This window comes from Artibeus jamaicensis, unplaced genomic scaffold, assembly GCF_021234435.1.
Source record: "Artibeus jamaicensis isolate MK-2021 breed Jamaican fruit bat unplaced genomic scaffold, CSHL_Jam_final contig_387, whole genome shotgun sequence".
NCBI classification, from domain to species: Eukaryota; Metazoa; Chordata; class Mammalia; order Chiroptera; family Phyllostomidae; genus Artibeus; species Artibeus jamaicensis.
The window spans coordinates 1,750,499-1,763,816 of NW_026521812.1; the positions used below are offsets into that span (position 1 = coordinate 1,750,499).

The 13,318-nt window shown below is 42.2% G+C and overlaps 1 protein-coding gene across 2 annotated transcripts in view; it reads left to right on the forward strand.

The window, feature by feature from the left end:
* MAP3K5 (mitogen-activated protein kinase kinase kinase 5) overlaps positions 1-13,318 on the forward strand; it is a 175,895-nt gene that overhangs the window by 158,127 nt on the left and 4,450 nt on the right. For both annotated transcript variants that reach the window (XM_053664821.1, XM_053664820.1), the window contains 3 exons: positions 1,057-1,162; positions 9,165-9,408; positions 13,055-13,167. In XM_053664821.1, the coding sequence (XP_053520796.1) occupies positions 1,057-1,162; positions 9,165-9,408; positions 13,055-13,167 (463 nt within the window). The remainder of the gene's footprint in view (positions 1-1,056; positions 1,163-9,164; positions 9,409-13,054; positions 13,168-13,318) is intronic.

Consider the following 13,318-nt stretch of genomic DNA (forward strand, 5'->3'; position numbering starts at 1 on the left):
AGGGGCCATCCTCAAGCAGAAGGGCAACAATGGAAGGTGGGCTGGTCAGCTCCCAGGATTTGGAAGGCACGACTCCAGCCCACCCTGAGAACCTGTCTTCTAGGCTAGAGGGGAAGTCACAGCCACCCGGGGCCCCCGGGCTGGTGCGCCAACCTCATGAGCTTCCCAGCCAAAGCCGGCTGTGGGAGCCTGAGTGTGCACAAACAGAGAAAGAGGAGCTGGCCCTGGGCGTCGCCAAAGTGCCTGATGCCTCAGGTGACGGGAGGCAGGACATTCCATGCAGAAGTTGCCCCTCATCCAGGAGCCTGGGCCCAGCCTGCTCCAGAGGGGCCAAGACCCAGGGGACCCTCAAAAGCATCCGGATTTGCCATTGGCACCTGATGAGCTGTAAAAGCAAACACAGCAGTGGTTGGGCATTTCCTGCACTGAGACCTGTGTAATACGTGCTCTCGGAAACCAAATACATACATACATGCATACATACATACCCTGACAACAAAGACTTTTTCATGTGAACAGCTTTCTGGAGTACTTTAACAGATTATTCTCCCGCTTACAGAGATGTGAAGAGGTGTGGGAAGGAAGTCCGGGCATGCACCACACACTCATTGTCCCCTTCACCTGCTTTTCCACGTCACCAGAGTGTGCTGAAGCATTTGGTTGGGTTAGACGGCAGAGTCATAACGTTTAGGGAAACTTTTATTTTTATCTAAAGGCCCTCCGACTCTTTCCCCGCCTTTACCTCCTGAGCCATCTAATCTGCAGATGTCGTGAAAGGCGGAAGCTGCGTGTTCTGAGTCCTGAAAGAGCACCCTCCCAATTTAACAGGAATGCCTTTCCTTTAAAGACGGCAACTCATTGGCTTACATGGGGTTCAGTGAACTTTAAATTGAAGTGGCAACTTTTCACATGTTTTCCAGGTGATATAAATTACTGACATCTCAAGGGGAAGAAAACTTTTTATTTTGTTGATAAACCGCCACCCAGATGCTTGCATCAGCTAAATTATTTGCAATTAAAAATTAAAGTAGACTAAGTGTCACTCTCTTCCTCCAGGTCAATAAAGTTCTTCGGAACCATAACATCAAGCCACACTGGATGTTTGCCTTAGACAGTATCATCCGGAAGGCGGTACAGACAGCCATTACCATTCTGGTCCCAGGTCAGAAATACTTCATTACTTTGTAAATGTTTAGTGTTTGATATTTTAGATGACTGTTCATCTGCCATTTATGGTGTCTCCTTGCTGTGTTATAAACCAGGTTAAGGAGGTTAGCCTTTTTATTTAATCTTTTCCAAGTCAACAAACAGCATTTATCCAGGGCATTCAGTCTGAGCAATGGTCCAGCAAGCAAAATGTGGATGACGAGTGAGGAACATTTGCTTCCTTCTCTTTAAACAGCATGTTTGGATATGAGGAGAAGGATAAAACTGTACAGGTGACCTACATCCATATGCATTTCAATATACAGCTGTCTGCACCCACAAAACACATTCCTGTCTCATCTTTTACCAGTGGTCCCCAAACCTGCCCGTGCCTTGATTGATATATAAAGAGTTCTTTCTTTAGTATTAGTTTTCTGAGCTCCATCGCAGACTTAGTAAGAATCTGCTGGGGAGAAAGTCCGAGAATCTAATTTTAATCCCCCTCCCAGGTCATTCTGATACGCAGCTAAGTTCAGAAATCTCTGGTCTAGACAGATGGCAGCTGTGTCTGCAGTGAGGTACAATTGGGCAATGCTGATGGACCAGGGATGAGGGGCGTATTCACACTCTGAGTTGTTTTCCAAAGTGTTTTGATAGCCCTCTCACCATATATGTGTGTCTCTCTGTGTGTGTAGTGTGTGTAGTGTGTCTGTATGTAGATAGATTTAGATACATAAATTAGAAACATATCCTATTGTACTATTTTGTACATAGATTATAAAGCATTCTAAGCTAGAAATTTTAAAAGATAAATATAAACAATTTTAAAGTTTAGGTTATTTATAGATGGTTCTGCAAACTTCTAAGTCACCCTCAATACTTCAAAGTTGTAGAATTCCCTGCCTTCTCCCAGAATGCCTTGCCTGACTTGAGACTAAAGGCATCAGTATCACTCTTTATATTAAACATTATGAAACATTAATTTATCTCTTACGTAAGAAACATTGCTCGTACCTTTGCAATCTTGTACCTTGCCTTCTTCGGGTCTCAGTTTAAAAGACACCTCGTAAGAGAGTCCTGACCTACTGCAAATTCTAAAGTAGGCTCCCTGGTATTCAGTCTCCTTGAAAATGTTTTTTTCCCCATTTGCAGCACTTGCCACAATCTGAAACTGCTTTTACTTTCTTGTCTACTGGCTGTCTCCCTCACCAGAGAGGGTGTCTTGTATTATTCTATTCGGTGATGAGCATATTATCCAGCACAGTGCCTGGAAAACAGTAGACCCATGACAAAGATCGGTTGAAACAATAAGTAAATGACTTTCATACAATTATAACAAATTAGAACATAACTTAGAAAAAATCTAGAGAGGCTTTGAAACATAGGACTAGCAGTTGGATGTGTACCCAAGGACTAGAAAGCTAACATAGAACTAACGTAGAATGCCCAGGAAGTTAACAGATACCCAGATGGCCTGTCACTGGGGCGAGCGTGGGTGTGCAGGCTGTGCCGCGGCGGGGTTGCGTGCTGGCGAGGGGCACCGGGTGAGGGAACGGGCGTGTGTCCGCAGAGGGGTAGGTGGAGCCATGAGTGAAATGCAGTAGTTGCCTAAATTAAGCGTGCCCAAATGAGAAAAGGAAAAGTGGATTATATCTTAGAATAAGTTAAATAGCAGATAAGGATCTGTTAATCTAATTTAAAACACACACACCTTTCTTTTAAAATGGATTGTCTAAATGCAATGGGTTATATCCAGGAACTGAAAAAAGAGCATCAGCATAAAACTGGCACAATCTGAATGAGCTCTGAGTTTAGCTGATCTTACCTTTAGTTTTGACAAATGTATCATAGTTACATAAGATGTATAAAGGGGTGGGAGGTATATGGGGCTTCTTTGTATAATCTTTGCAACTTTTCCATAAATCTAAAATTCTTCCAACACAGAGGTTAAAGAACAGGTGAAATGCTGTTGCGCTCAGGGAGGGCAGGCGGGTGAGAGTGCAGGTGGGCATGCACTGCCCCGACCCACATGTGGGGCGAGGCACTTTCTTTATGAAAAGGGTTGGCTAAGTAGGAGTCTCAGGTGACAACTGAAAGTACTGCTGGAAAGGATTTTTCTAAGTGGAAATTGGAGAGGAGGATTACATAAGGTACTTTTTCTGTCCCGCTCAGGACCAGGGAAGATGGGCTGCACCTCCTGCCGTTACAGGGCGATGGGCCCGGGTGACAGGGTGAACGGATTTCAGGCACCTGGCAGGTCCTCCAGAGTTCCACACGTCCCTAAGGGGTTCATTATGCCGTAGGATTCAAGGGAGCTACGTTAAACTTGCCTGTCTTCATATTCTCCTGATCAGAATTCCTTTTGGATGACAAATGACAACAATTAACCTACTGAATTTTGAAAGACATGCTAAGGAAAACAACAGATTTAAAAAGTATGTCACTGTGACCACACACATTTCCTAGCTCTGTTTGCAGAGAGGACCCAGATTTTGGTTTCTAAACACCATTCCTTTTTTTTTCAAATTATAAATTTAATTAATTTTATCTACTTTTTAGTTTTTTATTGTATTCTATTACAGTTGACCCAATTTTCCCCCCTTCTCCTCCTCCGCCCATCTGGCCCCCCATTCCCAAAGTCAATGCCCTCTAGGTTGTCCGTGTCCACGGGTCATTCACACATGCTCTTCAGCTAGTCTCTTCCCCTTCTTTCCACCGTTATCCCTCACCTGTGGTCACCATCCCTTTAATAAAAGGAATCAGAGCTCCTTGGAGAAATGTTTGATCCCTGAAGCAGGGGAAATGCAAGATGAACCTGGAACATCTTGTGATGCCAAAAGTAAGGAAGCACCCCCAAAAGGAAGGATGGAGGCTTATTGAAAGGACACCGGAGACAGCTTAAGGCATTCCCCCAAGTGTAAGCCTAAGCAATTTGAGCAATACACTAATTATAGCATGGGATTGTAGCCCATGGAATAAACTAAATGTAATCCATGAGTCCATACTGCTCTAGGCAATTGAATAAATAAATATATGGAGAAAAAGGGCTAGGTCTTTGGTTTAGTAGAATTCCAATTAGTAAGAGTAGAAGCAATGAAGGAATTAGGCAAACACCACTGCAGTAGTGACTGCAGGCAAGAACCATCCATGGCTGCTGAGGTTGCTAGGCAGACGAGCAGTGAGAAACAGGATATTTGAATGAGCTCAAAATACCTCCCCCAAGATATGGAGTAATTACAAAGGGAAAACGGTGAATTTACAGTGGAGGAACCTGGCAGATGTCTTCTTTACACAACGATCAAGGTAAATATCACGGCAATAAACCACATCAGCATCCTGTGCCTTCCACTATGACGCACTCAGAAGGGCGTAGCATCACCTTTGTGCTTTTCTTGACAGAAATGCACAGCTTCAACCTAAATAGGACATGACATTGGTGGACTAAAAATTACAGACATAATGCAAAATAACTGACCAGCACTGCTCTGAAGTGTGGAGGTCATGGACACTAAAGACATACAAGGGCACCGTCACAGATTGGAAGAGACTTAGGAAACAGTGCTACTCAGTGCACTGTGAGATCCTGGGTCAGAAAAAGGCCATCAGTGGGAAAACTGGTGAAGTTCAAGTGAGGTCTGTAGTTCATAGTATTGTATCTTTGTTAACTTCCTGGTTTTGGTAATAGTGTCAAAACCACGGAAGGTGTTACGTTTAGGGAAACTGCTAAAGGGCGTATGGGAAGTCTCTGTACTATTTTTGCAACTTTTCTGTTATTTCTATTTCAAAATAAAAAGTAAAAAAAAAATTTAAAGAGCTCAATCTTCTTCCAAGGAGAACAGTGTTTCCTTAAGAGTTTTTGCTCAAGCTGTTTTCTCACTTGTCATTCAGAGTCAGCCCTTAGGTGACTGGCAGCATTGGGTATGTTTTTGACCCCTCAAGTGCAGCCTAGTGGTGGGGGCGGCAGATGGAGAAGTGCTGAGCTTGGAGACCACGTTGGCAGTGCTTAGGCGGAGAGAACCGATAATGTGGACATAATTCCTGTACCAACAATAATTTTAAAAACTGCTAAAGCACTTGGTATTGCTACCAGTTGTTAAGCTGAATCAGTCATGTGCCCCATGTTGACATTAAAGTAAAAGGCCCAGCATCCTATACCACAGGAGGATCTTAAAGTGCAGGTATCATAACCCGGTGCACTGACGAGTGTTGTGATTTCATTTGGCATCAGAAATACCCTGTGTTAAAGCAGCTTGGTCTAGTTATTTTCCCGGGGAAATAACCAGTTGGGTTGGAAGTGGGGAGGGAGGTGGGGACAGTATCGTTGTTTAACCCCATCTCGCTGTTCTGGAAACACGCGCTGGCTCTAGGTTCCCGCACATGGGTGTGATCACTGTCCACCCCGTGTAGGCCCCTGAGTCCCTGCCTTTTCCTGACACTTGGCTCTCTCCTGACGGTCCATTCTGCTTTCCATTCTTCTCAGAGGCCTCTGGGCCACCCTCTGAGCTTCCTTCTCTCAAAGGCCTCTCCCTCTTTCTCCACCAAGCCAAGGCTTTCCTCCCCTGCAGACCCTGTGTAGGCCCTTCTTCCTCAGCAAATCCATCAGTGAGTAAATCACCACTTGCTTTAATTATTGCAAATGTGCCTTATTTACCCCTTAGCACTCTTAACCCTTAGCACTGTAATGCACATGTGAATTATATAGTTAGGTCTATACTTGAGACCATCTAAGATATTTTGGCTGTATTAATTTATACTTATAATTTCATGTTACTTTTGTACAGGCTCATGGGGCTCTTTTGTATATTCATCCTGGTTTTCCTTTGGAATATTATGTCTGGGGACAAGGACCAGACGCCCTATCTCATTTGGCTGTTTTACAATACGGTTTGTGTCATTTGATGATGTCTCCCCAGGGAGCCACCATGCGAGACCAGGATAACAGAGCATTACGTGAGCTTACAACGTTCTACTTTCTTCAGATGGAGAGAATTTTTTAGTCATACATAAAATGATAATTTATGATCATTAAAGTGTGCAAAATTAGGTGTATATTAGGAGATATTAATATAATAATAAATATCAGATTTTTTTCTCTCAAAACATTATAGCCAATGGGACAATAAAACTTGTTGTTTAAAAAATTTCAGATTAGAGACCATAAAAGGAATTTAGGAATAATTTTAGAAAAATTTAAAAAGTCTAATCTTATGTTCTAATTTAACCTAGAGTTGTACTTTATAAAATTATTTTTAAAGTAAAATAATTTTTTAGCCCTGGCTGGTGTGACTCAGTGGATTGAGTGCTGGACTGCAAAGCAAAGCATTGCCAGTTCCATTCCTAGTCAGGGCACATGCCTGGGTTGTGGGTCGGGTCCCCAGTAGGGGGTACGCAAGAGGCAACCACACATTGGTGATTCTCTCCATCTCTCTCCCCCCCTTCCCCTCTCTCTAAAAAAAATAAATAAAATCTTTTTAAAAATTAAGTAAAAATTTTTTTATTATTTTGTTCTCTTCTAAATACAAATAATCCTAATAGAATAACTCTTCCATTCTGCCAACATTTTCTGAGAGACTAATTTGTCATAGCCCCTATACTAGATGCTGGGTTTCCAAAGTAAAACACCTGATTTTGAGTCACTCCTACTATAGATGAACTAGGAAATGGAATTTTGGAAAGAGAAAAGTCAATAATTAAGAAAGCAGAGTAGAGGTGGAGCTCGGTTAACGTTAAAAGGTGAAAGGCAAGGGTGTGGGGAAGTTGGAACCCTGGTGCACTGTCAGTGGGGTTGTAAGATGGTGCAGCGCTATGGAAACCAGCAGTGGCTCCTCGGAAACTTGAAAACAGACTTACCATACGATCCAGCAATTACTGTTTGAGTATATACCCAAAAGAATTGAAAACAGGATCTCAAAGTGTTACATGAACACCCAAGTTCATAGCAGCATTACTCACAATAGCCAAGAGCTAGAAGCAATATAAGTGTCCACTGACAGATGAATGGATAAAGAAGACGTGGTACGTCCATACAGTGGAACATTACTCAGCCTTGAAAGGAAGGAAATTCTGACACACACTACAACATGGGTGAACCTTAAGGACATTATGCTGAGTGAAATAAGCCTATTTCAAAAGGACAAATACTGTCTGATTCTACTTATATAAAGAATCTATAGTAGTCAGATTTATAGAAACAGAAAGTAGAATGGTGGTTGGCAAGGACAGAGAGGAGGGGGAGAGGGAGTTGTTGAATGAGTATAGAGTTTCAGTTTTATAAGATAAAAAAGTTCTGGAGCTTGGTTGGACAACAGTATGCAGATACCTAACACTGTAATTTGTTCACATAGAAATAGTGAAAATGATAAATTTTATGTCCTGCACTTTTTACCCCCCCCCCAATTTTTTAAAAACAAAAAGAGATAAAGGAAGTCAGGACTGGTACATCAGCTTGACTCTAAGAAGGGCGCTCTTACACGTTCTTGTGAAAAAAGACGACTTCCTTTTTTGGTTGTTGAATTTGAAGTGCCTGCCCAGCAGGACTGTCAAGGAGGTACTGGATGTAATAGGATCTGGGCTAGAAATATAGTTTGTTAATCTCACATTACAACTATTTAACCTTCATAGATTTTAATGAGGTCACCCATGTAGAGTAGGTGGAAACATAATGAAGTGAAGGGTAGAATTCCAGGTTCCAACCTTTAAAGACAGGTAGTAGGCAGAAAGGCTCTGAAGCAGAGAAGCAGCAGCCAGACACCTAGAGAAAGGTGCTATGCACAGGTCCAGTAAGGTAGGGAAAGAGTTTCTTAGAGGGCTGGGCAACGGCTGGGCCTTGGGTTGCCTTGCCAGAGTGGCTCCCTCTGGAGCCCTGTCCTGCACCACGGGTTCTTCATCTGTGGTCTGTGGGCTGTCAGGACAGGCTTCAGGGTGTCTGAGCCCTCAGGGGATCAGGCAGAATGTGTACAAATGTGCTTTTCTCCGGGGAGAACGTCCATGGCTTCTGTAGATTCTCAGTGGGTCTGCGATCCAGTAAAAGGTCCCGTGCCCGAGCACAGGGAGTCAAGGTCCAGTATTTCTGCTTTTCTAATTTCACTTAAATTATGAGTTTCATCCCTTTTTCTGGAACATTCGACAATGTAATCACAATTTATCATTTCTTTCTATGGGGAGATAGATATTATCCAAGTTCTGAAGTGGCATGAAGTGAACTCATGTCGTAGTTGTATGTTTAAGTCGGAGAGTTGTAACTTTTGCATTTTAAATTATGACGGTCAGTCAACAGGTAGGACACACACCAGGAACAGCTCGATAGTCAGAAAGAGTCTCACTGGAGTGAAGGGAAGCCTGCGCGCCCTTTCAGTGGCTCCTCCCCTCACGTTTTCACTGTTAGAGGCAAAAAGCATTCCGTGTAGTTACTTTTGTTTAGAGAATCTCTGTATCTGTTTCCTCATTTCTGAGTTAATAATTGCCAGGTATTATATAATCTAAAAAAGTTAAGTCTACCTGAATAAACAAACTTTTATATTCTTAACAAGTTTTTATATACCATATTTTTTGGACCATAAGGTGCACCTAGGTTTTAGAGGAGGAAAATAGGGGAAAAAATTTTGAAGCAAAAAATGTGGCCAAATATTTAATAACATAAACAACATAATATTTCACCAACGTAAATGTACACAGAACTCAACAGCAGCATTAACAGCCATTATTTCTCCCAAATGGGCGAAGGGGGGTGCTTATAGTCTGAAAAATATGGTGATTGCCTTTCTGATTCTAGTATTTATCTTATGTGCAGGGGGAACATTTCTTCTGTTTGAATTAGGTCATTAAGTTTATATACCTACTGAATTTTGCACATTCACTGGCAGAACAAACCTGAATTAATGCACAGAAATCATCCTCACTTTTGGAAAAGCAGTTTGGAATACAGATCTTATTCGACAGCAGGGTACATGACATTCATGACTTAATTACGGCACCCAGGCATGTTTCATTAACACCGTTGTGGATGTTATGCTTGACAGAACTGAGGCCGCATTTTGGCCTTGCCTCTGAGAGCGATACTGCAGATCAGGAAGACTTGGATGCAGAAGATGATCGCGAGGAACAGCCCTTAAATCGAATCGTCCGAAGTCCTCGAGCCATTATTGAAGATGCTGTGGCTACCTCAGGAGTGAGCACGCTCAGTTCTACTGTTTCCCACAATTCCCAGAGTGCTCACCGGTCTCTGAATGTACAGCTTGGAAGAATGAAAATAGAAACAAACAGGTGAGTCCTATTCTGACATGGGTAGGTTTCTTTTTTCTGGCTTTTTTATAAGTGCATATGTTTTGGGTCTCTTTTAAAGTTTGGTCCATAGAAAATACAAATCATGGTTCATTTATCCCATTTAAAGTCTTTGTAAGAAAAGAGAGACAGAGACATTTATCTTAGTTTCTTCAGTCAAATACATTGTCTGTTTCTACCAATTCACACCTCAGCACCTTCTCCTTGATCGCTGCTTTCTGTCCAAGTGCACCGAGGAGCTGCTTCACTGTAGCCCCTAGACACAGACTCTGAGCAGCGCGTGCCGTCAGATAGACCGAGAGCCTGCGTTCTCGAAAGCCCGTGATTTGGAATATCAGGGTTTTTAGGAGAGGAAGCTCTCTGTTCTTGAGGAGGTAAAACTATGGTTCACATTTTAGAACCTTAACACGATGAGCTACTGACCATTTATGGTTCGGCTTTATTTTTAATATGCTGTGTCATATCTGGAGTTTAATTTTTTTTGAGAGTGCGGTAATGAAATAACTTACACAGTTAGGTTATTAAGTGAAGAGTAAATATTTCCTGTTCTTCACAGATGTTGGCACAGTTCAAGGTCTGAATCTGCATGATTTACAGCTTCCTGTGCTGGCTACAGTTGACATGTGGGCAACTGACTTTATGACTCTGGGTTTGCAGTGAAAACTTTTTTTTTGGAGTAAATCAATAAACGTTCAAATATTTAGAAACCTTAGATGAAAATTCTAATTGTTCACCAGAGAGGTAAAATATTTATTTCTAGTCATAAGTTTAGGTTTCTAAGGTTAAATTTGAATACAAAGCTTCATTTAAGTAGTACAAAGCTCATCCTATATTCTAGAATATGAATTTTGGTTGCATGTGTCAGTGGCTCCATATGTGTCTTCTGTGACTTGCACACAGAAGTCTTTCTAAGTGAAGGGAAGTGGCTTTCTGACTTCCAGATGCCAGTCTTGCCCTTTGAAACCCAGCTCTTAACTTGCCATCTCTGTTGCTCAGCAGAAAGGAATTTGAGTCCTTTCTCCTTTGGGACGTCCATCTAAATCTTGGCGTCCCTCATTTCCTCTCTTCTTGAGTAGTAGTCCAGTTCCAACCCTCCGTCCATGACAGTAGGCCTTAGCTTCAGTCACTTCCCTTGCATTGACTCTCTGTCATCCGACCCTGAGTGGAGTTGGTTTTTACACCCTCTCTGGTCTCTGGAGGTGAAAGTTCACTCCTTACTGTTTTGACTCACCCCACCCCACTTGGCCCATGGCTTCCAGTCAGAATTATACAGACACTAAATCCACTTTGTTTACCCATGAGCTGGTATGTTTGCTTCTCTGGCCCTAAAACCTTCTGTCTACACACCCTGGCTTATGTCAACAGAACCCACCTCTCCTAAATTAAATACAGCCTTTTCCTTCTCTCCTTAGCCCATCTGAGTTCCTGTCTCACCGCCCAGTCCCCCCTGCTCTGTCCTCCATGCTCGCCCACCTGCAGTCCCCAAGGGCTGCTCCCGCCGGCAGCTTTCCAGTCCTCACACCACTTTCCGAGGGTGTCAGCTAGCTGAGCACCTGCTTGCTACATCTTCCTGTCTCTGTTGAACAGACTAAGATTTGCCACATTTTTTATTACATTAGCACACAGTTGCATTTTTCATAAAAGCCCACGTGTGTGCATTGTGCCTAAATCCGTGAAATCTAAATTTCACGGATTACCAGCCTCCTTTTCCTTTTTCCAGGACCACCTCCCACAGCTTCTCCTTTAGTCCCAGAAAGTGGGACCAGGCCCAACACTCGTTTCACACATGATGTGGAGAAAGGGCAGCTGCTTCCGCACACGTACTAAGCAGTGGAAATGAGGGACTGGCCGTGTCTACACCAGTCCGTCTAATTTTCAGTGAATAATACTTGATATATTGAAGTACACTTTTTGCAAAGTAAACTTAGAAAAAAGTTAGTGTGTCTTTAGGAAAGGTTCTAGCCCTCAGGTTGGAAATGTTAAGCTTATATTTAGGACAGTGGTTCTCAACCTTTTTCATTTCATGGCACACGTAATTACCAAAATTCTGTGGCACACGAAAAAAAAATTTTTTTGTCAATCTGACAAAAATAAATAGGTATAATTTCAATTCATTCTCACCAGACAGCTATTGTGTTGGCTGTTGTCATTTTTTAATTTGTCAATCTAAGGGAAGAGGTCAGTGCCCCTGACTAAATAGTCAGGAATTGCGTGTTTTAAAAATTCTTAAAAAAATAAAATAAAATAAAAATTCTTGCAGTGCACCAGTTGAAAATTGCTATTTAGAATAATCACCAAAGAAAGTAATCAGGTATATCCAGCTCAGGATTATTAGGTCATCAATAATACTAAATGAGAAAAGGAACAAAATGGCTTTAGAATGTATGTTTTACTTACATTTAAGTATATGCTTGCACAAAAAGTTTAAGGTAATTCACCTCACACAGGGCACTGGGACAATAATGCAGTTAGTTAAAACCTTATTCAGGAGGAGCTAAATGGTTATCTAAATTCCTGTCCAGAATTATTCACCCCCACCCAAGTTAGAAAGTTGACCTCAGGGCAGATCCTTGCCAAACTTGCCAAACTTCTGGAATAGAGAGGCAGGCAAGTGCCTTGGTTTCTAAGGATTTTCCTAGTAGTACTGAAGACAAAGTAAAAATAAAACTGATAGAACAGATATGTCCTTAAAATAAATAATTTTGAGAGATGGACTTGGGACAAATAACATAGCCTGTCAGTACTTTGCTTCCAATGTTAGTTTATGGCTTTTAAAAGTAAAAAGAATTTAATACAGTCTAGATTTGCATAGGTTAAATTCTGGAAAGTTCCACAGTGTTCTTTGAGAAAACAATAAAACTGTGCCGTTACTATTCCATACATGTAGATTAGCAAGAAAGACAAAAATGTATACCAGACCAAATAGCTGCCAAGTTAAAATTCATGCTGAGTTTGCTATCCATTTCTCTGAATATCATTCCTATTGGAATAGATGAAAATCTCCCTTAATCCTCAGCTTCCCTCTTGCTTTCAGTTCTCTTTAATCCACCTAATTGTGCACTGCTTACAGTAGTTGTCTTTAAATGACCTGTCTTCCCCAGACCCTCTCTGGCTGCCTCTGGAGCTTTCCTTTCATCTTGCCTCTGCTGCCTGCTCTGCAGGGGTCCTCTCTCCTGCCAGAGAGCCACTTGTCTCTGTCCTGCGGGGGCAGGGCCAGAGCTGGGGTCTGGGAAGGAGCTCCTCCTGAGCCCTGCGTGGGGCTCTTTTCCAGGGCCTGAGGCTGCATCTGGGAACAGAGTAGCTCTTATTAAAGGCCAGCACTTCAGCTACATTGTCTCATTTAAAGCTCACAGTAATTCTTTCAGGAAGTTTTCCTTTTACCTTTTTTCAAATGAGAAAACTAAAGCCAAGACAGTGTATAAAAGTAATTCGTCAGAGTTAGGTAGGAAGTACAAGGCCGAACCAAGATAACTCAGACCTCACTGCAGACCTGCTAGCTCCGAACCTGAACTTCACTGAAACCCCAGGGTGCCCAGGCTCAGTGTCCTTTGAGAAGCTGAGGTCTAGAAGGTCACTCCGGCTGCTCCACCTTTGTTATCTTGTCAACCAATACACTTTTCTTCTGCAGGTTACTGGAAGCACTGATTCAGAAAGAGAAAGAATTACAAGCACTCCTGCGTCACGCTATTGAAGAAAAAGACCAAGAAATTAAACACCTGAAGCTTAAGTCCCAACCAATAGGTGAATAAGCAGAAGACTTTAAAACTGTTCAACCAGGCTGCCGCGAAAAGTTGAGAAAGGCCAACAGGCAGTTTTATTTCATGGCTCGATTGGCATCTGGTACTTGTACCACAACTATCCACAAACAAATTGCTTTTTAAAAATATCCAAC